This window comes from Sparus aurata, chromosome 12 (genome assembly GCF_900880675.1).
Source record: "Sparus aurata chromosome 12, fSpaAur1.1, whole genome shotgun sequence".
Lineage (NCBI taxonomy): Eukaryota > Metazoa > Chordata > Actinopteri > Spariformes > Sparidae > Sparus > Sparus aurata.
Window position 1 is genome coordinate 14,089,495 of NC_044198.1, and position 27,808 is coordinate 14,117,302.

The 27,808-nt window shown below is 42.5% G+C and overlaps 1 protein-coding gene across 7 annotated transcripts; it reads right to left on the bottom strand.

Annotated features, from left to right (window-relative positions):
• Positions 1–1,290: 1,290 nt before the first annotated feature.
• On the bottom strand, positions 1,291–27,331 carry rc3h2 (ring finger and CCCH-type domains 2). Of its 7 annotated transcripts, none has more exons than XM_030435459.1 (20): positions 26,846–27,331; positions 17,398–17,726; positions 17,190–17,307; positions 16,358–16,591; positions 15,475–15,650; positions 13,741–13,941; positions 13,496–13,628; positions 11,792–11,910; positions 10,440–10,552; positions 9,792–10,112; positions 9,249–9,451; positions 8,862–9,163; positions 8,630–8,776; positions 6,669–6,806; positions 5,060–5,245; positions 4,734–4,983; positions 3,610–3,757; positions 2,881–3,085; positions 2,610–2,773; positions 1,291–2,483 (listed from the first exon to the last, which is right to left on the bottom strand). In XM_030435459.1, exons 2-20 carry the CDS (start codon positions 17,626–17,628, stop codon positions 2,336–2,338), a joined length of 3,537 nt encoding a protein of 1,178 aa, XP_030291319.1. In that variant the 5' UTR covers positions 17,629–17,726; positions 26,846–27,331; the 3' UTR covers positions 1,291–2,335. The 7 variants fall into 7 exon arrangements, with proteins under 7 accessions (XP_030291319.1, XP_030291317.1, XP_030291322.1 ...); XM_030435457.1 differs by having other exon boundaries at positions 8,862–9,166; XM_030435462.1 differs by having other exon boundaries at positions 3,673–3,757; positions 5,081–5,245; positions 8,862–9,166; positions 26,846–27,330.
• Between the last annotated feature and the right edge of the window lie 477 nt (positions 27,332–27,808).

Consider the following 27,808-nt stretch of genomic DNA (forward strand, 5'->3'; position numbering starts at 1 on the left):
TAGTCTGTCAGTGGGCATGGACAATAAGTCATTGTGGAGCCCAATGTTTAAGTTTATATAACACCAAGGAGAGAAAAAGGCCACCGTATTGCATGTTTGTGTCTACTGTGTGTGTGTGAGTAACAGCTTGTGCACACTTTTACTGTGTGAGTGTGTGAGTGTGTGTGTATGTAAGTGAGCAGTGAGACTAGTCAGCAGAATTAAATGCCAGAAATGCCACTACAGGCACACAAAGATGTAAAAAATAGTTTTTTAAAGGTCCCATATGCTAGAAAGTCAGATTTGTAATGTCTTGTTTAATTATAACCCAGGTCTGGGTGCTATGTTAATACTGTAATGGTAGGAAAAACACTCATTCCACAGCACATATTCAGAAACTGTGCCTTCAAACGAGCCGTCAAGAATTCTGTATGGCTGTGAAGTGAAAACTGAACCGTCACCAACCTCAGCCGAGCCCCCAGCATGGCTGTGGTTGCGAAAACCACAAGCAGACCTGAGGCTAAAACAATATGGGTGGTGCCTGCTCAGGCTTGTTGGAGCTGACCAATCAGAGCTGACTTTTTTGGGGTGGGGGGCCTTAAAGAGACAGGCACTAAAACGGAGCAGGTGCTGCATCAAAGGACACCTTAAGAACAACAATGCATTTTTTGAACATTAAAGCATATCAATAAAATCTAGTAGTATCCCAAAATAAAAGTATGAGCCTGAAAATGAGCATAATATGGGACCTTTAAGATTGTGTGTCCACGTGGCATGTGTAGAAATGGACAAAATCTGCAGCTGTAAGTTTCTGTGTCAAAATGAACTGCTTTGCGTTCTGAAGTTATGCAGTATGAGTCACCTAGATACAATGCTGAAGTTAGCACGGTATGGATAGAGAAGAAGAGTACACACATCTTCATTTTGTTGTCATCCTTCCTGACCTAAAGTGACCTATGATCATTTACAAGTTTTTTGTGATCATGAATGTCTCACTGTGTTTTGGGATCTCGTGACAGTCGAGGGATTTCAGAGGTCAATGTTTAAAATGTCATATGACTATTAAAAGACAGAGGCTTGTTTGAGTATCCGCATAGAGGACCCATTGTTTTCTGCAGTGTTTTATTTCCTCAGAGGCTTGGAGCGGCCAGCCCGTTTTTATTCTGAGCAATAAACCTACAAACCAAACCAGCAGCATCGAGCCAGATGCAGGTATTTCCGTGTAAGGATGTTGACGGAAACAAATGCATCAACATTTAAGGCGATAGCAAGACATGAAAAATAATTGTCAGATATTCATAAGGTGGCAAAAAGTGTTAAACTGTTTTTGTTTAATGCACCTTTTGGAAAGCTACGTGGCCTTAAACAAGCACCTGCCTTTGAGGAAACAGGCACAAATAGAGAGCAATTACATACAGTGATTTAGGTTCTTAATATTATTAAAAATATATGATTTACTGTTGCAAATAGCTCATATTTATTTTCTCAGCCCTGACAATATCTGATGTGAAATGTTGGGATCTTAGTTCAAGCTGTCAATCCAAGCTACATATTAAAAGAACAAGAATAAGTAAATGAAAAGATTGACATTAACATAAAAAAGCATTAACAAAAGAAAAAATGGGGAAAAAAGTAGCATGACTGATCATGTATTGTACTATGTTGCTTTTTACTGTATAGGCTATTGTTTTCTGACAGAGGACCTTCAAACATGAGTATATCTTTAAAATCACAAGAAAAAACTCCAAGGCACTATCTTTTGGACAACTGAAATGCATTTATTGTCTCAGCACTGGTCATGTTAGACCTTAAAAACAAACCTAAGCATCAAGCCATCGTCAGGATTCCCAACTCAAGGCGTGATGCTGAAAAAAGGCATTTTGTTATTCCAAAAGAGAGTGCCTTGGAGTTTTCTCGTGATTTTAGTCCAGAAAGCGCTCCTAAACCTTTCATTTTTTGGAAACTGTGTCCTTGTCAGCCATGTCAAATGACAACAAACTAGATGACGTATAATCCTCAGGTCTACAGTGTCATGTAAAAGTATATGTTGAAGATGCTGTTAGATCAGTTGTGGCTCCTAATTGTGGTTCAAGCATAATCTGAACCTAAACCTCACTAGGCATCAACAGTTATATTACTAAATTCTCTGCGGAGCTGTACATTGGTGATTTCTCTTGCCCCTTGTGATGTGGCGCAGCACAGACCATGAACCCATATCTGTCACATTTTATTTAGGCATATGACGGACATATATGAAGGCTGGAATTGAGTAGTATTCCCTTGAACCAGGATCTGGTTGTGGGCAAGCGACTCAGCTCTAGCTTGGTGCAGGTCAGTGCCTTGACTTTGTGTCCCCTTAGCTTCCATTGAGCAGCATCTCAGTCACTGTTGATTCAGGACAAGCCCGGTTGGAGGCGTCCCCCAGCCGAGGAGGTCCAGTCCGCAGCACCAGCTTGCCCATGCCCAGTCCTCCTGAGACCAACCCTCCAGGAGACAGAGACTTCCTGAGAAACAGCAAGATTGGAAGGAAGGGAGAAAGGAATGAAAGAGTGACTACGGCCACCTCATCAGGTCGAAGGTGACTCAGATTGAGGGTGATCCTGCGAAACACTGGTTACCATTTTATTCACCTGAAGGCCATCTTTTTAAGCAGGTGAGCATCTATCTTTTCTGACGAAGGACCCTCTGTTTGGGGGTGGTCCTCCACAGGAGAGGAGAGAAGGGGAGAGGAGCAGGGAGGTGGGAGGAGGTGGGAGGCATCCTGAGACTGTGGTGTGGCCAGGTCTAAAGACTCCTGGGAGGCGAGGATGATTAAAAAAAAGAATGATTTTTTTTAACATTTACACTGCAGTGACAGAGAAGAATTTCACTCTGATTTATATCTGATTTTATAATACCAACCTGAGACTTAATCCCCTGGTGGTCTGAGTCCTCCATGTCAAGAGCGCACAGTTCGAGCTCAATGTCTCGATCCGGGTCCGGTTCACTCTCAGTTCGGCTCCGGTCCCGGCTATAGGCGGTCTGATGGGTTTGCAGATCAGACACAATTTTCTCTCCACTGCTTATTGAAGTTCGACGGTGAAGCTCCGATGCACAAAGTTGCTCACTAAAACCGTGTAAAAAAAAAACAGATACAGACAGACTGTTTATATTTCTTATTTTAAGTATCTTTGGTGATGATAATACAGGTAAGATAAAGCAAGTATAAAATTGTTACAACATTATCAAACATTACATCATGATCTAGCAGCCTGGCGATGGTTAATAATATCGCGTGGTAGTATATCTGAATATGTTCCGTGCATTTGAGACATCAGTGCAGAGGGCTTTCCTGACTCTTTTTCTTGACTGCCCACTGGGTTTTTATGAACCAGCCAGCAGCTCTATTTTTAGTCCGACCACAGAGAGAAAAAAAGACTGCAGCACAATGAGATAGGAGCGAAGGTTGAGAGTAGAGGAGTGAGAGCGAACATGTTAAGAACACCCAGGAAATACCTTCCACGGAGTTTAAGCTGACAGAAATGTAACCTTTACAGATTTAATACTGGGTTTGTGGACTTAAGGGTTTTGATATTGTTGTTAGTATTGAGAAACAGCAAGAAACAGGTGGCTAAATGCTTAAAATCTCACATCTTTCCATGTGCAGTGTATCTTTCCCCATCATTCAACAGCATGTAAGACTGGGGGCTGTACCTCTCTAGGAAACTGGAGTGGCTGGAAGAGTCGGATCCTCTGGAACTCCATCTGTAGTCGCTGTGATCCAAGTGGGGGTTGTAATCTTTGAGAGCAAAAACAAAAAAATGTAAACAATGGAGACAAAAAAAGAAGCTATTTTTACCTCATAATAATCAGGAAAAAGACTCCTGCACACTGTCCACACTGTCCACTTCACTAGCGATTAAGTTTATTGACAACAATGTTCGGCCTTCGGTCATCTCCTACACACCTGTCGCCCTAATGTGTGCAAGAGCTGTACTCTAAATACCTTATAATTAAACATAGAAGATTTATATCAAATTTGTATGCATCTGTAAATTTCACATAGTTTACAAAGTACATTACAGTAAAACAGTTTCAATAACTCTGATTAATTTTAAAGTATCAATGTAATATTTAGTTTGAAGACTTAAAGTTGCAATATGTAAACATTTAAGAAATAATATTCAAAAGTTACCTAAAATTATCAATAGAATATGTTTGTTTTGCAGAGATTTACTTAGGTTAGCATGCTAACTAACTAGCCCTCATCCTGTTGTGGTCCAAAGCACCTGTGCTAGTGGTTTAAACACTACGGTTTTCTGAACTCCCAGTCTGGACCAGTAGCTGCATGGCTCGAACTAAATAACAGTAGCTATTGTTAGCAGTTACTCTGGTGATATACTGCCCCTTGTTTGTTTAAAGTATGATGATGATGGATGGTCAGTTCTTACATATTGCACCCTTAAAAGTAAAGAAGACTAAATAAAACAAATAAATCCAAGTGAAATACTAAGAATATCCCCATGGGGACATATGAATGATATAGGACAATGTGACACAGACTTAACACTGAAAGCTACACTATGTTTTTCTTGTGACCTGATCTTCTCAGACAGCTTACCCAAAGTCTTATCAAAGGACAATAAAAGCCTTATTTTACATCACTTCCTGTTCTGCTTCTCTCTGTGCCAGCCTTGTTCAATCCTGCACTGCACATGTCTACTTCCTTCAGTCTCTTCCCACACCTCTTGTAATGCTCTTCTATTCCCCCTGACCTTTAAAGTTGATGGGCGTGGTGTTGGCGCTGCCCTGGCAGGCTGTGGCTTGGACAGGGTCGGTGGTGTGGTAGCCTGTGCGAGACGCCCTGGATATGGCACCCCACTTGGAGATAATGGGCCCCTCACTGAAGGGAATGATCGGGTCCTCATCTTTCAAGCGCCGGTAGTGATCCAACGAATGCAGCCATCGCTTCCCGACACCACTGCCGCTAACACCCCCACCTCCACCTCCATTACTGTCCAACTCCTACATGAGAGGAACGTGGAAAGTGTTAGAAGGACACACTGACTTTGTATATAGATGTGTGTTTGAGTGTCTGCACCTTTTGTGGGAATAGTCTCACCGAGTGCTCCGAGCAGGAGTGAGCCGAGGTGTGTGTGAGCGTTTCGGGCTCAAAGGGGCTGAGGCAGGGGCCGATGGTGCCACAGGACCACGGAGAGTAGTGCGCTAAACTTTCCTCGCCTCTGAACCTGCACCCCACGCATTGGCCTCCACTGTTCTCCACATGCTGAAGCAGAGAGAGAGACGTTTATAAAAAAATGTTGAGGCACACTCCTCAGCAAAATCTCACAAAACCTTGATGTATTTGCCAAGCTTTTGTTTCAAAGTTTGTTGTTTTGTTTTGCAGAAGCAGCTGTTTGCTCAATACATTGGGAATTATTGAAATAGAAACTCTAAAGTACCCAAAGTTGTGAAAGTCTAGCTGTGTCAGTCCTGTGATTGGCTGGAGATCTGTAACCATTACCTCAATTTAAACAAGGAGCATCACTGAGAGATGTAACACCAGTTCAGATAAAACAAACTACATTCACACTGCTCCATATCTATTAAACAAGTTTTCTGTACAGTACGGACATCAAAATGTTAATTTTGAACTACCCAAACAAAACATTTAATATGGAGTGTTGAGATAAAAGTGTTGTCACCTGATCATTTACTAGTTTCTAATACTTTAGCCAGACATGATGGTTTGGAAATTTGTCAATAATTATTCAGTTGGTTAGACTGACCCCCCTTTATGCAAAGGTAGCCATCTTCTTCTCTGTTACCACAGTTCAATTAAAAAATGGAGCTACTAATGATCTAACTGATCAGCCCCGGTTGACTTTTTGCAATCAGTACAAATAAGAGCACTAAACACATCAAGATTTGCGCTTCAAAGTGCTTCAGTGAAAAGGCGATTGCGCTTTACGATGTCTAGATTGCACCCTACACTGTACAAAATGCATGAAAGGTTGGACAATGTCACATGAAAAATGAATGTTATATAAGTTTTAGAGAGGCTCACACACCTAATTTTAATTTATGCTCCCGCTGCCAGTGCTGACATGCTGCCATCCCTGTGGCAGGCACTCGATATCATCATCATTATTGTTTACTCATGCTGGTTACGCAGAGGCATCGAAACTAAATTGAGATCTGTGAATAAACACTTGAAAATTCCTCGTGTTTTCTTCAATAGGAGCTCAATTTTATAGCGGACGTCTTCGCAAAAACACATCTGACATGCTGTTAAACAAAGCTTTACTGAAAGCTGAAAGCCTGAGTCACTGCTTGTTTAAGTCTCTCCTCTCGCTCTCTCCCTCTCTCTCTCTCTTTCTCTCTCTCTCTCTCACACACACCCACACACGCCACAATAGTGCATTGCTATGATATCTTCCTCCACAGTTGCTAAGCAACTATCTCCAACTTAAATAGCATTGGACACAGCCAAAGCTTTTGAGAAAGGAATTAAATCCTACATATTTTTTTTTTTAAATGGCAAAATACACAAGCACGTTATTAGTCTGAGTTTCAGGTGGCTGCAGTGATGCTATTAATAAACTGGTCACGGTGACAGTTTAATTTTAACTGCTATGCCTTAAAACGCCCATAACGATGCTCTGTGTGTTTGTGCCTGCACACATGTTGTTTGTCTAATTCGCTCCTACCTCAGTTCCAAAATCGATGGTGAAGATGGGGGAGGACTGGGAGGGCCTGTTGGCGTTGTGATGGTGATGATGATGAGCCCACTGTTCCTGCTTCCTCCTGAACAGATCCTCGTAGCCTAGAGGAACGCGGCCATAATCCTGAAAAGGGAGCGGAGCGTTGCCGAAAAGAAAACAGATACTTAAATTAGCTGATTTAGATTATTAATTGACAGTGCGCTTTGTAGTTTTGGAGAAGAAATCTTACTCAGAAGAGGAAGATCATCATTGATTGATTTTCACACCTAAATAAACTGTCTTTGATTTGATGACCGAATAAACTGAATAAACAGGACCTTATCTACCTGTTACAGCGGCTGGTTTATTCAGTGTATTATTATTGTGTCATTGCCTCATTAATATAGTAAATATTACATTTCTGAGTCTGAATTATTTCTCCTAAACTACAAAGTGCCCCAAGGTGCCGTGAGGCAGCCAACTTATCTAAGTGAATCCATAAAAGACAAGTACCATTCAAAAGCAAATCAGACTGCTTGCAAATACATGACTATACAGTACTTTGAATTGTATCAGATAAATAATCAGTCCTCCTCCATCTTTCACCAAGTTTAGGAGCTCTGATTGCGTGTTTGGTCTCGACGTAGACATCAGGGAAGGCAGAGGAGCTTTATGAAGACATGTGGGTGGACAAAAATAAAAATAGCTGTATGATTTGATCAGGGCCTCTGATAGGGAAGGAACACTTGGTCTGTTTTCCAGGGCTCTGGCTCATGGAAGGGCCCAAATAATGTCCTCTAACCCTTAAAATAATCTGCTGAGGGGACCTTTGGAGATCATCTTGCCCTGGGCACGAGCAAGATTATCAGTGGCCTTATTCAAAAGGGGTATAGTAATGTGCTTGCCTTATAATATCACTTCTTTTATACCATATATTGTAACTACAATTATTGGACACAAAAGAATACCTAATATTGTCATTGCAGGACTATCACACTGTAAAGTGTGATACATGGGTGTAACTAAAATGTTTGTTTTCTCCTGCATAAGTGAGACATAATTGTATTCGATCTGGCTCACAGTAGTGCATGACAGAAAGGTTTAAACTCTTGCTGCAAAATTATTCTGTGTTTAGACATCCTACAGTTCCCTTAAGAAAAAGATATCAGATTTGGATCCTTTAACATTGCTGGTTTAACTGTTTTAAAAGGCATACAAAGGCACACTGAGGTAATCCATTATTTTTGGTTGTCTGTTAGCCCTGAGTTATATTCTAATTATCACAAATCAAGAAAATGCACAGACTGTGTCTTATATTTACAAAACTCTGTCACCGCTTAAGTTGCCTCACACAGCACTACTGGTAAAACACACTGTAGTAGTGCAGTAGTCACACCGGTAATGCTATATAATGATGTGAGAGAGAGAAAAGTGAGTGGGGGAGGCAGAGACATATTTGGGTGAGAAGTGGGAGGACTACAGAGGAGGCTGAAGCTACATACTGCAGCTCTGTGGCTGGCAGGGAAGGTGGAGGTGAGATGATATGTGGGTGTAAAAAGAGAAAGCGAAGGAACGGAAATGTTGCTGAAAGGGATGCGGCAATAAATCTCTTCACTGTTAGACAGACTAACATGAGCTAATACAGGTGTGTTCAAGAGATGTTTCATGCGATAAAGAGATCCCAATACGACTGCTGGCAGAGAGCATTATCTTTAATGACAGCACGGCTCAGAGTGGGTTATCTCTCTCATTAAAATACAGTTTTTTAAATAGATACCATCGCTGCTAATGTCAACGGTGGAATAAACGTCACTCAAACAACCAGGAGAAGCTGTAGCCAAGTAACAGCTAGCGACCAGATACAGTGTGTGTCTTACGTGTGTGTGTGTGTGTGTGTGTGTGTGTGTGTGTATGAAAATAAATCCCTCTGGGCAAACGGAGGCAAGTACATGCATTGTTCCACCTACCCTGTGTAGCCCTGCGCGGTGCTCAGCTCCAGAGCAGTAGTTGCTGTCTAGAGAGTTGAATCTCTCCCTGAGTGGAGGCTGGTAGACGGAGGAATGCAGCACCTCTGGAGGCAGTGAGTTACTCCTGGCATCCTCTCTGTGATACAGCTGTGAAGACAATGATATGATAAAAGTTACAGACTGACCAAAATTAAAAGGGTGACATCATAATTTAAATTTATAGTAGGCTCACCTGAGGCCTCCATACTCTCCTGCTGTCATAGAGTGGAGCATAAACACCATGTGCGGGAGCCAGGGGCCCATACTGAGGCTGCCCCGGGTGGGGATGGAAGGTAGGAGGTCCCATCCGATCTCTAGGTGGGTATGCCGATGAAGACGAGGAAGGTGGGTGTGGCGTTTGAGGGTCACTGGGGAAGGAAGATGGCGGAGGGCCAATTGACGGTGGCAGGGAGGATTCTGGGACGTTGGAGGATCGGAGGAAACGAGCCATGCAGGGCTTGTGAGGAGGATGGAGAGAAGATGGGTAGTAGGAACCTGCTGGAGAGGAAGAGAGGATTTGCACCTTCCCAAGATGACAAAGTTTTCTTTAAATCAAGACTGTATCAATGGATGGACTCACAGGTTGGTTGATAATGGCCTGTGTCGTATGCAGAGTGAGGCTCCTGATAGTACAGCTCGGATGCCTGAGAAGGGTGTGGCGCACGCAGCACGAACGGACCGTGTTTGGGCATGGGAGGGCCACCATCACCCCGCCCGACTGTTGTCAAGGGAGACGATGCTGAGGAGTGGCTGACAGGAGTCCTGGGAGGTGAGTTGGGCTTTCTGATGGACAGAGTGAGAGAGGAAGGATAAACACATGATTTTGAGACACCTAAAGTCAGACCTTCTCACCAGCACATAAATGTTCGTGAAGGAGTATGTCACACGCAAATATCCGATCCACACAACAGGTGACGTGTAAATGTGGATTTGACTAGATGAATTCAAAAGTAAACGAATGAAAACCAAATCTTGAATTGTAACTTGTGTTATATCTAAATCCAAGCATGCATCTATATATTGTTTATTTTCATATTGCTTCGGTACTTCACAGAAGTAATAAAGAGAAGTAAGAAATAGGGGCTGAACACGCATCGGTGAATAAGTGGATGAATAATCTTACTGCTCAGTTGACCCCGATGAGTTCCTGTTGGTGCCAGATAGCCCGTTGGACCCGTTAGCCCCACTGGATCCGTTTGGCACCACTCTCTTCATCTCCTCCATCATGTCAGCCCCTCTGGAGATCAGCTGGGGGTGAGTCAGGCCGGGCACTCCCTCTGTCAGCGTGGCTGTATTCTCCCCCGTGCCTTTGAGCCCCTGCCCCACGCCTGCAGGCACATCTGTGTGGACGCTGCCCTCCATGGTGAAGGTTTTACCCATAACCCCCGGCGCTAGAGGGAATGCACGACCCACGCTGCTGCTCTTTTTGTTCCTCAGTCTAAATCTGTAAAGAGTAGCAGGGGAAATTCTACATCCTCTTGCAAACAAATGTACGCTTAAATAAATTAAATCTAATTAAAAAGCGTGGGTTGGAAAAGGCAGCGTAGACACAGATGGGAGTAAGTGCATCTGAGGCTTCCAAACACTTAATGTAATGTTGATATTCGTCTCATTTCATCAAACTTATGATTCATAAAACACAGAGGCACTCCTACAGTCCAACAAGCGGACTTCTGTCTAACAAAGGTGGTTTTTATTCTAATGATAAATGCAAACTCGGATAATCAGAGTTATTTTCTATCTGTATAGGGGTGTGTGCAGGCTCACTCACTTCTCCAGCTCGTCCTGCGTATGTGCAAAGGTACAGTTGGTTCCTCGTGGACAGCCGCCCTGCTGACGAAGGTCTCGGCACATGCTGGTCTTGTACTTGCTGTTGGCCTGAGGCTGCAAAATGCACGGACACAATGCGCATTAACAGTAAAATTAAAATAATGCCAGTTAATCTTTCACAGTAAATGTCTCACTGCATCTGTTTCTCCTGAGCACATAATCATTTTATTGCGTTATCCAGCACATCAGATGTTTAGTCATACTGTTAATACTGTTTTATTGTTGGAGCACTAGAATAAATTTACATGAGAGCGTTTGTTTTGATAGCTATCGTAAAACATGGACGCTTAACAATGAGTATTAGAGTGTAAAGTTCAGGCCAAGATGACAGTTAATGTTCACTCCCAACAGAGACTAATTACCTTTATCAATGGTAATCAAATTTGCAAACTCTTATAATTCATTCAGAAGATGTTGAAATGGAAACATCTCTAAATTTAATATCAAACAAATGTCAAACTGGTGCAGACATAACACAAAGAAAAGCTGCTAAACACCATACAACAAAGAAACCTGCTAATAATCACCTTTTACGTTCTCAATGGATAAATTACGAAAGTGTTTTATGGCAGGGTTGGCCATGTCAAAACTGTTTGCCTCCAAAGCAAACACACAAAATGATTTCCTGGTTTGCAGCAATAAGACATATTTTAAATCTTATTTTCTAACATGGAGAGAAGTAAAAGATCCCTATCACCTGCTGTGGCAAGAAGGCGTTCCTTCTTGCCAAGAATGATGACAGATATTGATTGCTATCTGAATCTGTGTCCCAACTTGAACTTGTTTTGACTGTTTCATTTCAACTTCACTTCCTGCGTACTGTTCGACAAGAGCTGACACACAGGACAGCTTCAGCCTCTGTTGACCCCACTATACTGTCTGCAATGCTACAGACCAGTTTTCACAGCTGCATTATTATTGACTCATTGTTAACAGTTATTTCATTGCTGTTGTACAGATGAGAACATTACCAACTGCTTTTAGTGGACAGAGATCATGTCATGCCCTTTTAACTATCTTACTGTTAATGCCACAGCCAGGAGGAAGAAAACACGCTGCTGACACTCCCCAAGACCTGTAAACAGACTTTAATATTTAAAATAGATGGAAATACCCTTCAATTACAGTGAAACTGCTCCCCCAGGACAGTCCCTTTCTGCACTTTTCCACTGGGCAAATATTATGTCTATGATTTCTCACATTTCCTGCAGCCCGTCTAATTTCGTGCATCATTCTGCTGTCTGTTCTTAATGATATAACTGTTCCACTCTCCTCCTTATACCACTGGTGTACCTGTGGAGTGTCATGGCTCTTCTTGCTGAAGTTCTGTATGAATTCCACCAGTCCGTGAACCACCAACTTCACAGCTAGCATCACACTTTCCAGCTCCTCCCATGATGGCGCCGGGGCATCTGAACACAGGTCATCGGTCTGTTTAGTAGGAATTCTTATCACCATGCATGATCTCATATATGCTCATGTAGCAGCAAGTCTGGAAAAAATGTAACGTGCATCAGAGATGGTTGAAGATAAACATCCTGGTGCCATTAAGTCAGGGCAAAACTCTCTCACTGACTTACTTTTTGGAAGAGGACACATTCGCTTCAGTCATGTCATTTACACAGTATGCTAAAACAATACACAGACAAACATATATCTTGAATTCTGCAGGTGCGGCGACTCTGAAAGGATAAATATAACAAAACTAAGAGTCTGCAGCCTCGCTAGCTGCTCTGAGAGGCTCTAGGCACAGCAATGCTCTTAGCTTAATGCTAAAATCAACACGCTGACATCCACAAAAAGACAGCTTTACATACAGTATATATTACTGTTTATCATTGTTATTGCAATTTTTAAAAATTAAATTAAAAATTTTGTATAAAATTGTATTACTGCTTTATTTATCTTTGATTAGTCATCTTCCGCGTTAGTCTCTAAATCTCTTTGGGTTTCTCAGTATCCTGTGTTTTTTCAATCATATGTAAAGCACTATGAATTGCATCGATTTGTTTGAAAGGTGCTATCCAAATAAAGTTTGATTGATCGACTGATTGATGTTCAACAGGTATAATGTTCACCATCTTGCGAAGGTTAGGGTATTAGCATATTAACATTTGCTAATAAGCACTAAACACAAAGTACAGCTGAGATTAAAGGAAATATTAGGTTTTTAGTGAGTATTGGCTGAATTCAAAGAATTTGCAGAAAACTTGTAATTATTACATTATATTTCTTAAAAAAAGGGCATCTATTCCTTCTTCCTCACTAAAAATGTTCTGAATATGCAAATATTTTTCAGTTCACAAGTTTAGCTGCTGGACTCAAGATGTCTCCTACGTCACTGTAAAGTCCATTCTCAGTGTTTGTGCACCAGAGTCTTCAGGTCTTGACATCAAATTATCCAGAATACTGGACCAGGATTGACTTCCAAACTATTTGTGATGTCACAAATGATGCTTGTAGGTCTGCCTCTCAAAATCTGATTGTCACTGAGCACAGACAAAACTTACACTTTCAGTAATGACTGTGAAAACAGCCTTACTGTGTCTAACGCTGCACATACATTGTTCTACACAGTGAAGCTCAAACATTCTTGCCTCTCACATTTTTGCCTACAGGGAGAATTAAAGGGGACTCAGTTTTATTGTAATCCATCCAATAGTTGTTTTAATGACAATATAATAACGGTGGACTGTGTTTAACAGAGAAGCACAATACAGGATGAATGTCTTGAGTGCCAAACACATCAAACTCCCTGAATGTCACTGTGTTTTGATTAATACATGTCTCCCACACAAGATGAATCAGCAGTTTAAATCTTCTCTTTTGTCCTCGTTAATTGGATTTTTGGATGTGGGTGCCACAGCCTGTCTATTTTCTTCAATTTTCAATCTCATTAGTGTTTAAGGAAATGGAAGAGCCCTTTATTCTAAGAGTTAATCATTCACACTCATTATTAGTCGCTCGTACGAACAAAAGAACAAGCAGTTGAAGCACCTGGGTTGTGGTCTATGTTTGCTAGCAGCTCTAGGTGTGGTCTAAGGCTCGTAAGGTTGGCAGGGTCTCCTGTCCTCTGCAGAACGATTGTCAGCTCCTGGACGCTCTTTGCAAACGACTCTGGAGACTGTAACTGGGGCAGAACATAGAAGAGCAGAGTGAGTCTTTCAAAGAAAATAAAAATTTCAAAAGTGAGTATATCAATAATGAACGCTGCAACCTGAGCAAACGAATCACGCTGGTACCTTGTCAATAATGGACTGCATGTGTGACTTGTGGACCAGGTCTCCGTACAGCAGAGAGGACCACTGCTCGGGTGAAATTCGCAGGCCGGCCTCCATGGCGATGTGGACGATCTGAGCGTCATGTTCTCTCCTCAGAGCCTCGTAAGTCCGGAACTCTTCCTTCAGCTGCATCAGCGAGGAGTCCTCGTCACGCTTGGTCACCTGACCGGAGTACAGGCAACAGACGGAGATGGAGAGAATAAGAAAGAGGGCGATAGAGAGTTGGGAGAGAGAAAAAAGACTAGGAGGAGGAGGAGGGTTGGGTATTGGTTATTATCTTTCCTAAGACCTACCAAAGACTTCTACTCTGCAACTATTGAAAAAATATCATACAGTGAATGTAAGATGGTATATTTTAATTTAAGAAATTATTGGAAATTATTGGAAGGTTTAATAATAACTTGTACTAGTTGAGGTTGGATATTGTGTGCTCCACAGCTACCTCAGCTCAGCAGGGAGTCTATTAAGAGTAAGTGAGCACACTGGCCCAGGGATCCACAGCGCTTACAACTCTCAACACTGCTTTTTAGTTTGGGGGAATAGTACAGTATTTAAGGGGACTGTAGGCTTTATGGTGGGAGATGTTCAACAGATTGTAGGAAGCCAAACTATTTTAGTCCCAGTCCAGCCCTGTTGTTTGTATGCTGTATGTATAAATAACTAATGAGATAATGGAATATTCCTTTTGGGATGACTTATTCCTCCATGAAAAAATCACATTTTGGTATTTTGTTGGAGCCTTACGTGCGACTTTCCTATTAAATGCGACAAAATTTACCATCTTGCCAGTCTGCCGTTTGTGGTGTCTTCAGACTAATAAACTCAAATTCAGATCAGACAAGGGGATTCTCCCCTTTTCAGAATCTGCCCTATGAGTAATCATCACAAGACACCAACTCAAACCACCAGCTATCGCTGACAAATCTGTTAAGCTCAACGGTCAAAATTTACAACCCGACAGAATCAGATTTCATCATTAGCTGAGCTCGTGCTGCTGTCCATTCTCGGTCAGGTTTTATCTCTGTTCCCTCATCTATCCGTCAGTGCATCTCTGTGCTGTCTGCCTCTGTCCTGCAAGGCGGGGCAACAGGGGCAAATATAGACTGCTGTTACATCACGAGCAGATAGCTGGCATTTCTGCCCTACCAGCGATGTCTGTCATCAAATAACAGGCACAAAAATACACACACACAGAAAATACATCCACAGGATCTGATACCCTCATTACGTATATGAGCTATACGTAATATAAGATGCTAGTAGTATGAGGAACCAATTTAGAGCGTGACAAGACTTTAATGTCAGACTGGGTCATGGTAAGTTGGAGAACTACCGACAGCTGGAAAGTGGTTTTCTGAAGCTCCCTTGAATAATTTTCAGAAAATCTCTGTTTTCGTTTATCTTAACTTGATAGAGATCAGCAAGTGGAAAATATTAAAGTTTTGGAAATCACCTCTATAACTGATGACATAAAATGAAGCACTATCTGTGCTGTAAAGGAAAACATGGTGGATGAATGAGGATCTATTTAAATACCCTTCATCTAATCAGGTCATTCATTATGGCTTGGGTTCTTGGGACAGCAGCAAACTGAGGTTCCTTTGTTCAATGTCACGTATAGGCTACATTAAAAGAGCTGTTGGTAGCTTAATATTTATGGATTTAATGTGTATCCATCGTCCATGCTGCCTGTACCTTAAAGCAGGAGGCCCTGTAGAGTAGCTGCACCACATGGCCTATGCTGGTTTTGGAGGCCTGGGGGAACCGAGCCTCGAGTTTTTGGACTACGAACAGAACCAGCACCTTCCTGGACAAGGCAGAGCCATCCTCCAGAGCCAGCAAAACCAGTTTCAGAGCATCTTCTTGCATAGCTGGCAAGGAAAAGTTAGAGGGGGTGGTGCAGGGATAGAGAAAAGGACAGCGAGAGGTGTGAAGGGAAAAAAAATATTCATATTAAATTTTTGATTCTGGACAAACAAAAGCTAAATAACAAACAAATCTATTTCTAATACCTAGAGGTTCCTTCAACCAGGTGTCCTCAGACATTTTAATGAACTCATTCTGTGATCATGATGAGAAATTTCTCAGTCAGAATCTGCCCTATGAGCAATCATCACAGGACACCGGGTTCCAGCACCAGCAGCCAATTTTATTGAGGCAATCGTAACAGGCAAGCTGAAAGAGTCAAATGAGTCAGCTGAAAGACTACCAATTCTTTTGAATTCACGTGCCAAACTGCTACACTAACAGTCAAGTAATTTCAGGAGCACAGCAATAGCATTGTACAGTATATTGACTTAACAGTATCCAAATGAAGGAAAACAAACACAATATATGCTATGTTAAAAACTAGCGTCAATTAATTTGTTTATACTTGAATTAAACTTCATCCTCAAACCTCTGTCACATGGCTCTCAGCTTCTTTTAATTGATACCTCAAAAAGTAACAACATGCATCGCCTTTTCAAAATTGAACGCTTGTTTTAAATCTCTAATTGGTGATGAATGTATACAAGGATGTCAAATGTATTAATCATTAATTATCAATTTTTGCTGTGTGTCATGCATGCACACCCACCAGGTCCCAGGAACTGGCAGCCCCGCGCCCTCACCGCTGCCCAGAGGTTGGCAGAGAGCTGCTGGGGGTTCTGGTGCTGCAGGATGAGCTCGGTTACGGTTCTTTCCCCCAGGGACCGGCCTGCCCGCACCGCCCGCACGCGGCCCTCCTCCTCCACCAGCTGGCAGTTCACCAAGGTCACCAGCTTCCTCTGCATTGGCCGACTGAGCACGCTAGGACTCAGAGTCGCCACACCTGCAGGAAGGTGATGAGAACATTTACTTTGGTTATCAGTCATCTATTATGTCTCAATGTTACCGCATTCAATACATTAACAAAGAAGAAAGACTTCATCCCCAGACCCAAAGAGCAGAGAAATGGCAGGCCTAAGTTTGTTAGAACCAGCTATGTAGGTGGAGGTCTCATAACAGAAGTGCTGAGCCTTGACCATGTAAGCAATGGCTCATTCTTCTTAAGGAACCAGAAATGATTCAGAGTGAATTGTACAAGAATGACGAAGGCTTACACAAAATCGTCAAACAGAATTGGCTGAACAAACAACCACCAAACAACCAAACAAAGTTGTGGTCAAGTTCAGGAAAAAATAATACTTCCTGTCTCAAATTTCCTTCAGCACCATAAAAGTACAGCAGCTTTCAGGCGTCATTAGAAGTGTGAGAAGCATGAATGCCAAGTTACAAACAGCCTCGCCCACACATTTACAAAGAAGAGCTTCATTTTTCTTTTTGAAAAACGTCCACGGATGAAACTGAAACTCTTATATTTGCCATTTACTTTACCATTTACCAGATTTACCAAAAAAACACACTCATTTGCACACTCACACACAAACCTTTTGCTCCGCTGATAGGTTTCAGGTAGAGAGCCAGCTCTTCCACACACACCCTGCAGACCTCGTAGTTCTCAGCCTCTGCTGCACTGCTTAGGCTCACCGGCTGCACATCAGGGACCTAAAAGACACTCATCATGAGCACACATAAAAGAAGAAAGGAGGAGAAAGAGAAGCAACATAAACAAGCCCCTCTTTCCCCCTGACTCACCTGAGCTCCCACCAGCTGCAGCAGGGCACAGTTGACCGGCAGCAGGTCAATATCGGTGCTGATGGGCGTCTGATCGAAGGGGCAGGCCTTGCGGTGCAGTTTGTGCAGGCAGGTCTTACACACCGTGTGGGAGCAGCCCAGGCTAATGGGCTGGTGGCCGCTGCTGTCGAACTCATTGTAGCAGATGGGACAGGACAGGAACTCCGTCCACTGGGCTGCCTGCACCGGCATCCTGCCACCACACCACTGAGGGAGGCGTTGACGAGCTCAGGGGGAATGCATGTCAACGAGACGCGACAACAGCTCCTGCTCGCCAGTGCCAACGATGACTGTGGGGAACAAGATGTAAAGTTATGTAGCAATTTTTGGGGTCAGATCATAGAAAAATGATTTTTTGTGATGCAATGGCTACAGATACTGCCAAAGACACATGTAGACAAAAGTACTGGTGCTGGAGCTTCAACAAGAGATGAATATTCTCCCTCTGTCTGAAACACTCTGTTTTAGCTCCCGTCTCTTTAAGGACCCCCCTCCTGAATACCCAGTCTCCTCTGATTGGTCGGCTCACACACACCTGAGCCAGCACCGCTAACAACAACAGAGCAGCTGTGCTAAATTAATTCTTACGTGCCAAACTAGCCGTTCACATAAATCATGCAAACGTGGGACTCTGTAATGTGGTGTGATGTCACAACTGAATTGAAGGCGGGACTACTGATGAGGCGTTTAAGGAGCAGTGTCTTCTGTGGGAGAGAGGAGCTTCTGCAAACTTCTGCCTTTTCACCATCAAGATATCTTACATGCACCAGAACCTATACAATATTCTGAAGGAAGGTTAATAGGTCTCTATTTACATTTACCTGTTTATCATTGTTATTTATTTTATTGTATTTTATTAACATTCTTTAATCCCTTGTAAAGCACCCTGAGTTGTGTTTCATTTGTTTGAAATGTGCTTTATCAATGAAAGTTTGACTGATTAATTGACCGATTGACAGCTAAGTACAATGTGACCCACAGTACATCAGAAAATCTGCATCATTTTACAAATATTTCCAGACAGTATAAGAATGTTGTATTAGCTAACAGACAGTGACACAGTATGTCCTATTTTTTTTTACTGCAAATGGTGTTGCATTAAAATAACTTTGAGCTTTATAAAGTGAAATAACCATTTAGCTGAGTACACCGGCAATATTTATCTTCTCTCTCGTCATAAAAGTCATACATCTATTTCATCTAATGTGAGCAGTTAAAATGCTCTCTCTCTATGGTTGCCAAATTGTCAACGCATATTTCATTAAAAGGCAGCCGGTAAAGGCCCTGTTGTGACCGCAGTTTTTACGGTATTAAATACAAGCCCATATTTCACTCATCTCATTACAAACATGGATGGAAAATTATTTCAACATCATAAAGATCACTAATATGTTTTATAAAATACACTTTGGAATCATCTTGTAAGGTGAGCATTGTTAGGCTGCAACCTAATAGCTGCAAGAGCACACAAATGTAAAAGATTGTTTACGAACAGAGGTGAAGACAATTACCTCTTGGAGAAAAATTTTAAAATAAAGGTCCAAGATTGAGTATTATTTGGGAGTGAGATCAGTCATGCATGAATCATCTGGGCCTCCACTTTGCTCTTGAAGACAAACCCTCTCTTAACTAATAGAGGCTGAACTCATGCTGAATCATAATAAAACTGAAACCCAAAACTGTAACCAGACAACTGATAAACACAGACAATATCCGAAGGGTTTGGACAGATAAAGCTGAATAACACCAGCATCCTGTTCTAGACCATGTCTGTCAGCCAAAGAGTTTGCTGATATCAGATGTTCCCGAACACATTTTACACCTACAATGTGAGACAGTAAAGTTGAAAAAATCTTTCTATATTCTGAATAAAGGTGTACCAGCTTCACTGACGGGGGCTGTTTTTAATTCCAAAATATTGAGATCCTTATTAAATTCCCTTTTTTTAGAGGGTAACTCCACAAATGGCACATCTTAAAGTATGTAGGCAGGTCTTGGGGAGTTCTATTGCATATATTGAAAAAAGGAGTAAAAAGCCTTTTGTGGCTAAGGAGGAAGCTGCATGTAATCTGATGAATTGCCTCCAGTGATGTCACTCAGTCGCTGGGGTGTATTGTGGGTAATGTAGGCTGCAGGTTTTGAAAGAAAGAAGCATGCTCAGAATAAAAAAGGTGATATCTCTGGTTCAGCCATATTAATTTTCATGATTAGTGTTTAAACTGTCCTTAATGAGTCTGACAGCATTGTGGGAATGCAGGAGACCATATTCACAAGGCAGCCATTTTCCTCTGACATCACACTCAGGATAACCTGTTTGCTTCCATTAGATGACAGCTAAAGCTAGCATTCTACCATCTCCTAGCTAACACTGAGTTTTAAACAATACACTACAAGAGGTGCAAATGAAATATCAACACACATCTTGAACACACATCTTTTTTTGGCCTTTATTGATAGGACAGCTTCAGAGATGACAGGAAACAGGATGGCAAAAACCTTCACAGCACTGCACATAAGCTTCATGCTGTTTTAGTATTGTGTCTTAAAGCCTGAGAAATTCGCTGCTGTACACTTCAGATTAACGTCGCCTACAGCAAATTTCTTATGATTGACGGACTGCAGACAGAGGCTGTTGAGTAACTGAAAGGAGGCCGTGTTTAGAAAACAGATACAATAAAGATGGAGCCAGTCACTGACTGACAGGTACGTGGGATAAGTTTAACTTCAGATCTAAAACCACTCCCCACTTTTAACCGGCAGCTATAGCCTATATAAAAATAATGATAATCTGTGTTGTTGTTGATTCGTTCCTGACACTAATTGTGAGCTTTTTCTGAATTATGAAAAATTGCTTTTACTCAGAATTCCAAACACCTCATTCCAGGAAATGTTTCTCCTCTTACATAACAGTACAGTGCAACAGGATATGTATCACTCCCTCTACGACCTGCTGTGTGCTGTTTGATGCATCATCCCATTAACCAAAAGCATAACCTTACATAAAAATACATCCAAACGTGAAAAAAAAAAATCCTTCTGACTCCATTATGCAAAGTGTTTTGGACACGGCATGCAAAGACAGCCAGCACCTGTTGCTCTCCGAGTCTGTTGCATCTGTTCAAACTGCTCACCAAAATAGCAGCTGCCACCCTCACAGAACAGGTGCCAGAGAGACTGAAACATCTATTCAAATGGGTTTAGAGATACAGTGAGGCAATAAACACAGGCACACACAAAGGGTATGTAAAAAAAAAAAAAAAAAAAAGATTGAGATTAAAGATGATTAGAGGATAAGGAATCTGTTAAGTGACAATACCGGTTTTGAAAATATGCTGCGACCAGGGTTTGTGAGAGCTTATGGGTCAACTGCATGTGCACAAAATCTGCAAAATTCTCAATTAATTTTGGTCTAGACGCCTTTTTGGCATGGACAGCCCCTACTACTGCACAAGTCGACCAAAAACACAACTTTAGGAATCTTCTGAGCTTGAAAGGCCTGCTGTATGAAAGAAATAAAACGTTTTTTTAACTTAAGGACCATGCTAGCAGAGAAAGCATGTTCATGTTGCAACGTGCGAGCAGATCAAGTCCACTGGGAATAGAAAGTGGAACTGTGTGCGTGACGCACGCGTTGTACATCATACGAGCGTCAAAAAACCCTCACAAAATCAACTTTCAAGCGTTTTATATGTCGTCGAGACAAAATGGCGTCGTGCCAGTTATAATGCCCGTTAAATACGCACCTTGACCGGCCGCAGCGCGCGGTGCCTCGTGGACAGCTCCGCACTGTCCTCGCGCGTCATATTTCCTTCCGCGAGGAACCCAAATATAACACCCGTTACTGGACTGCTGTGGCCCACAGGCTGCTGCTGCTGCTGCACCGTCTGAGGAAGAGCGAGGCGGCGCTCATGTGATAGGGCGGCTTTAGGGGGAAGTTTGGTGCTGAGTCTTGGCGCCTGAGCCTGGTTCAAACTGTCTTTCTTTGCGTATCTGCGGATTAGGGATCCGCGAGAAGTCTTGGGGCAACCGTTAACCGTGATTCACTGGCTGCAGTCACGTTGACAGCCACCTGTTCCTGCTCTGAGCAACTGCTACATCCTGTTTTTTACACAGACAGTCTCTGGCAGAGCACATGAAGCCTGGCCTGAGCTCGGCTCCATCCTGCCTGTGTCTCTGTGCACAAATGATTCCTGCAGACAATCCTCCAAGTCTGTGCACTGTTATGTTAATAATAATATGCACAGAAGCAGGGTGCCTCAGCAATATCATGATGCACACTTGACTTACAGTGGGCTGCTTTCCTGCAGTGGTGGAATGTAACTAAGTACTTTTACCCAAGCACTGCAGTGTAAGTACAAATCTGAGGTATTTGTACTTAACTCGCATCTTTACATGCAACTTTCTACTTTAATTTCTGCCGAATTTAAAAGAAGGCCCAAAATGATAAATAATTTGTCATAGACAGATTTTCACAAGGTTCATAAAGTTTTTCTAACTCAAGAAGTCACATAATTGAGCGGTTTTATCGTGGAGTCTGGGGACTTACTCTCCCTCTTCATCTCCTTGCTGTTGTGGACGGTAATTAATGGCTGCTTTGACCATAACATGTTGGTGTTCAAGTTGTTATCTTATAGCTGAAGAATATAAGTTATGTTAGCATTTCAAATTAATACAAAAAAACATGCATGTCCAAAATGAAAATAACAATAATTGGTTCACAGTAAACACCTGCTTTTACTCTATTACATTAGTAATAATAACCTAAAGGTATATATAACAATCATAGGGGACATTTTTCTGCATCGACCGCTCTTATTTTTAATACTTTAAGTACATTTTCCTGATTGTATTTACATACTTTACTTTCAATGCAGGACATTTACAGTATTTTTACAGTGTGGTATTAGTGCTTTTGCTTGCCTGAGTGGATCACTACTCATGTTTGTGTGCAAGCGTGCCGCATGCACACACACACACACACACACACACACACACACAAAGCCCCCCCAGTCTTGAATAAGTGTAGTCTTGTGACAGGGAGAAGTGGGCGTGCGCTATTATTACAGGAGACCTCAACTTCCTCATCACGCTCCTCTCCCGCCCTCATCATTGTAAAATGAGGAAATCGACCTATGAGCGATGTTCCTTTCAGACTCGTCGGTGCCTGCCTATCACCTAGAGTGGTCTTCGTGGTGCAGGTTGTGCCATCTTTTAAACACACCCGAGCCCCAAGAAAGATGCAGCACATTGAGTTTTACACTTCTAAGAGCAGAATATCTTTCAGATTGTGCTGAAAGAAGGCTTTGTAGGCCCGTAAGTAGTGATTTGCTGTGGTGGCCTGTTGAGCCACCCACTCTACCGAGCGGAGGATGAGAAGTACATTGCGTCTTTACAGCCAACAGTTGGCGAGCTATCATCTGGCTCAGGACAGTGAGTGCTCACTTGCCCCCCCCCCCCCCCCCCCCCCCTCGGTGTGGGGGAGGGCATCTGGAGTTTCCTTTGGCATGTCTTAGAGTGAGAGCGCGTTAAAGAGAAAGAAAGATTGTTTTGAGAGTGTTTTTTAGAACATTGAGGTAAGAACATTTTTACAAGAGGACATTTGGATCTTTGTTAGACGTTGGTTTAAGCTCACTCTCACAACATTCACTAGTACATTTAGGTTAGGGTAACTGAAGGGTAAAGGGTGATGGTCTCATATTGCCAGAACTCACCATGTTTCAGCTGTGAAAGGTCAGGTAGAATTTAAAGGGGCACTATGTAGTTTTGGAGAACAAACACAAACACGGAATTTTTGTATTTACAATATAATTAAGTAATAATACAAACTCAGTCGTAATTATTATTTCCATAAGTAAATAAACAAGCTGTTCTTAGAGGAAAATAAGAGCCCCCAGAACACAGTTTGAAGCTGGAAAGGTGGCAGGGTCCGCCAAATATAAACAAAGTAAAACAGTATGAATGTGTGTTGTCCTTTAAGCTCAATTTGTTGAAAACAACAGTGAAAACAGTCAATGCAGATCCTTCTCCTCTGATGAAAATGTATTCCCCCAAACTACATAGTGAACCTTTAACCTCTGCTTTGAACTCCAGAACATCCTCAAAATATCAAGCGATACACAGTCCGAATTTTTGCCCACGGTTTTAGATCATTCGCACGTAGCTTGTTAGCTTGTCTCCCAAAGAAACAGGGACAACAGACAATGGGAGGCTGATCAATGTTGAAAAAAGTCATGGTTGGCATGTAGTAATGATGGATGGATGCGGTGGTTAAGTGGCCCTTACACTTATAAGGTGTGTAAGTTGTGTTGTCTGCGTATCCTTGCGGGCATTAGATTGTGTGTGTTGTGCTGACATTCAACTATCGCTTTGCAACTCCACCTGCAGGTATATCTGGAGGCCCAGTGGAGTGAGTTGGCACAGTTACCTCTATTGCACCTCGGTGTTGTTGAGACACACTTCAGGGACAGCAGTGCCCCATTAATCTGTGTATAAAGAAGTCAAGTAAAGTCAATCTTATTTATACACTGTAGCTCGAAATCATCAGTCACAATACTTCAGAGGGACCCTCAGACCCATTAGTAGGCAATGTGCTGTTTCCCTTTGTTTATATGTGGCGGACCCTGCCACCTTTTTAGCTTCAAACAGTGTTCTAGGGATCTTATCATCCTCTGAGAACAGCTTGTTTATTCAGTTATAGTTAGTTATAGTTTATTCAGTTATTTTCTCATTAATACTGTAAATAATACGCTTGGATGTCTTCCCCGAGAGTACATAATGCCCCTTACGCCAATTAACAGCCGTGAAGTGCTCAGTTCATACAATATTATAAACTTAGAAGGCTGTTATGATGCATTACCAAGCTGACATATATTAGCTCTGACAGCTAAAAGTTTAAGGCCTGCGTCAACCCGGAGACAATTCTAACACGAGGGTCTGTGTTGCATGTTTCCTGTCTCTCTCTCTCTCTCTCTCTCTCTCTCTCCATGTTTCCTGTCAATCTCAACTGTCACCTCTCAAATACAGCCAAGAAAATCTAGAAATAACATTCAAGATGGTTGAGCAAGCCTTGTGTCATCAGATGGACGATCAATCAATCATGTTCATATCACCCGCAAATCCTCTATGCTACACGTGTGCACTGAAAAATAAACAGTGAATAAATGCATGGACACACACACACACACACACACACACACACACTCACACAGACACCTCCATGGAGCTAGGTTGAACATGAAGCAGAGGAATCTGGAGTAATATGAGGCCTCCCAGCTCCTTCTCACTGTCACGGTGACCCCAGACCATTCCATATAGAGTGTGTGTGCGTGTGTCTGTGTGTTTTTTTTAATCAAGATGATTCACAAAAACTTCTCAACAAATGAATTATACAGTCTAGTTCTGAAATTACGCCACAGCTACTGTTAGCACTTCTGCAATTTACTCATTGTGAGAAACATGTGCTAGGTGTGTTCACACATGCCGTTTCAATGAGTCTGCCTTGGTATTTCTAAAACTATTGAAATATTTCTCATGACTCACTTTCACAATTTTGTGCTACTGACCTTTTATATTCCTGCATCAAATAGGACTTAGAGTCCCCTCCACAACATGAACCACAGGTTTAACAGAGCCTGTGAACAACATGGTGGGTATAGCACAACAAGACTGAAACTTCATACCCACCATACTGCTGAAGATGAAATGAAAGATACTGCATCATCAGTTTATAGTCATGCAGGCTAAGGAGAATAGAAATTAAGCTTGAGCGACACACATCTTTGCCCTTAAAGGTGCACTATGTCGTTCTTGGGGAAAAAACATTTTTCATTCAATGATTTTCATGCTTAACCAAACTACTGTTTGACTGTTTTTGTTTTCGAGACTGAATAAATTGAACCAGCGAAATGATCTTCAGGACACAATTTCATACTGTTTTACTTTGTTTATATGTGGCGGACCCTGCCACCTTTCTAGTTTCAAACAGTGTTCTGGGGACCTTATTTTCCCCTGAGAACAGTGTGTTCATTCCGTTGTGGAAATAATATTTTATATAGAGATTAATATTGTAAATATTAGCTTTCTGAGTTGCTGAATTTCTTTCCCAAAACTGCAAAGTGCCCCTTTAAATACATAGGAGGGGAAAACAATACTAATCAGATTGTGTTTATATGAACAATAACACTTGACTGTTCTGTTTTACTGGTTTAGGAAGCAGCACCTGTTGGCTGTACAATGAAAAGCAATGCTTGTAACTGCAGCCTGCAGGTATTTGGTGGAGAGGAAAGTTGAACTTTAACACTGAGAGTGGGAAATGCTTGTTAATCAACAGGCTGACAAACTCAAGGTTTATCAGTCAGTCGACAATAAAAGATCACATCAAATCACATCACATCAGATACTGCCAGTATCACACACTTGGTTTAATCATTTTGTTTTTGTGAGGCAACACCACACTGTAATTGAGTCGGATCGTCCAGTGTGCCATCTGAAGATGTTTCCATTCCATAATTTACTACAGTTGTTTCAGCATGTCTGCTCACTTGTTTTTGAGTGTGCAGTGGGGGTATGTGGATCTGTGCGATTATTTATTCATTACGCCTGTCATCAGTGTGTGTGTGGCTTCTAGATGGGAGGCTGGGCAACCACACAGCTTGTGTGCTGCTGTATTATACAGCACATACACTGTAGTACACAAGCCTGCTTTATTGTCCCCTGTGAGATTGTGTCTGCAGCATCAGAGTTATGCAATCTTGGGTGAGCCATCTGGTTAATGCAGCCATGGATAATACTGTCAGAGTATCAGGTTGCAAATCAGCAGGTTATAGAGTAACCTCCAACAACTTTATGACGCGGTGCTGCATTTCACACAGTTAATAATAAGCAACACCTCCGGTTGGAAACTGCTCTGCTGTGGAGTCACTCTGAGAGCAAAAGTGTTGTTCCACTACAAATGTCATCATCATGCTTTGGGTGGCAACATCAACCATCACCAGTGCAGCAGCACGTTACAGTTCCATGTTGCTTTTACAGCATGCAGTGACTGCCTCAACTCTTTCTAGAAAAACCCTGGTTTGCATTCGTAGCTGCCTCTGAGCTGTGGGGCCCATCTTTTCAATGCAGGCAGCCTTCTTAGAATAACCCACCAGCACCAGTTGCAGAAATTGATGATGAGCTAGTAACAGAACAGTTCCAGGTCTGATGAAAATGAATGTCTGAAATCTGTGGCTGCTAAACGAGCCTTCATTTACAGCGGAGGGAAGCAACAAAACAAAACAAAAAAACAAAATAGAAGAAGACAACAATCCTCATATGAGATCCAAATGTCAAAAAGGCTTCGCACACACATATAACAACATCTCCATTCGAGGGGCAGGAGAAAGTAGCGCGCACCTCTGGATAAGTCACTTACCTCACGCGCCACACCAGAGCACCAGAATAAACATATTCATCCACATCAAAATAATCAGGGAAAAATCTTCATCAGTTGCGAAACATGCGCAGCAGCCAGCCCCGGGAGGTCAACCGCGATGCGAGAGCGATGTGGCGCCGCATTTCAGAGCATTGCAGACGGGTCCCTTTAGGGTCCGGTTCTGATCCTCTGCCCCCCCTTATTTCCGACAGCATATGACGGACACGTTCGCTCAGGTACAACGAGCCGCACGCTGTCCGCTCGACAAGCCGGAGCTGAGAGGGGGAGATGGCGGTATCGCTCCGCCGGTGATGGTGCCTGGACCTGAACTGCGCCTCACACTCACAGCCGGGCTGCACAGAGCTGCTGCACCGCTCCGCATCACGCGTCCTCCGGCACAGACTCGGTGGTTCTGTCCGCCCTCCGACGGTTCGACGGAAAAGCCTGCGCGTTGGTTGTTGGAGGAGCGGGCGGGGAGGGAGGGGGGGGGGCACTATTTTAATGTTGTGAGCAAGGATAAAAAGATGTAAAGGGGCAAGCCGGAACAAGCCGCTTTTCGAGGCGTGGGCTGCCTGATTTTAAAGGAACAGACCGAGAGAGGCAGAGCAGCGGAGGATGCGCCTCAGCAAGTGCGTCTGTCAGGAGGAAGTCCGCACGCACACAAACACGCATAGTTCCCGCTCGTATTGTTGCAGCCTTTAGAGAAGTGGAGTGGCTGAAGAAAAAAAACATGCATGAACTCACTTTCCGTCACCCATTTTTCACGGCGTTTACTTCCCCTAAATGTGTCAGATTTGAGTTCAAAACAACCAAATGTTTACCAAAGAATATCCTCAAAATGCAAAGAAAACAGTTTTGCCATGATGGCTGCTCCAAAGCTCATTTGCTATCCCTGCCACTAGATGCAAAGCTAACAGTTAGCTCAGTTAGCAGTTGCCCTGGTGATATATGCCACCCCCTATT

Coding starts and splice junctions, on each gene's coding strand:
- rc3h2 (XM_030435457.1), bottom strand. CDS start 17,628: ATGCCGGTGCAGGCAGCCCAGTGGACGGAGTTCCTGTCCTGTCCCATC. Junction 10,553..11,791: donor AGAGCCATGACACTCCACAG/GTACACCAGTGG, acceptor TGCATTTTGCAG/CCTCAGGCCAACAGCAAGTA. Junction 3,758..4,733: donor CACGCCCATCAACTTTAAAG/GTCAGGGGGAAT, acceptor TTGCTCTCAAAG/ATTACAACCCCCACTTGGAT.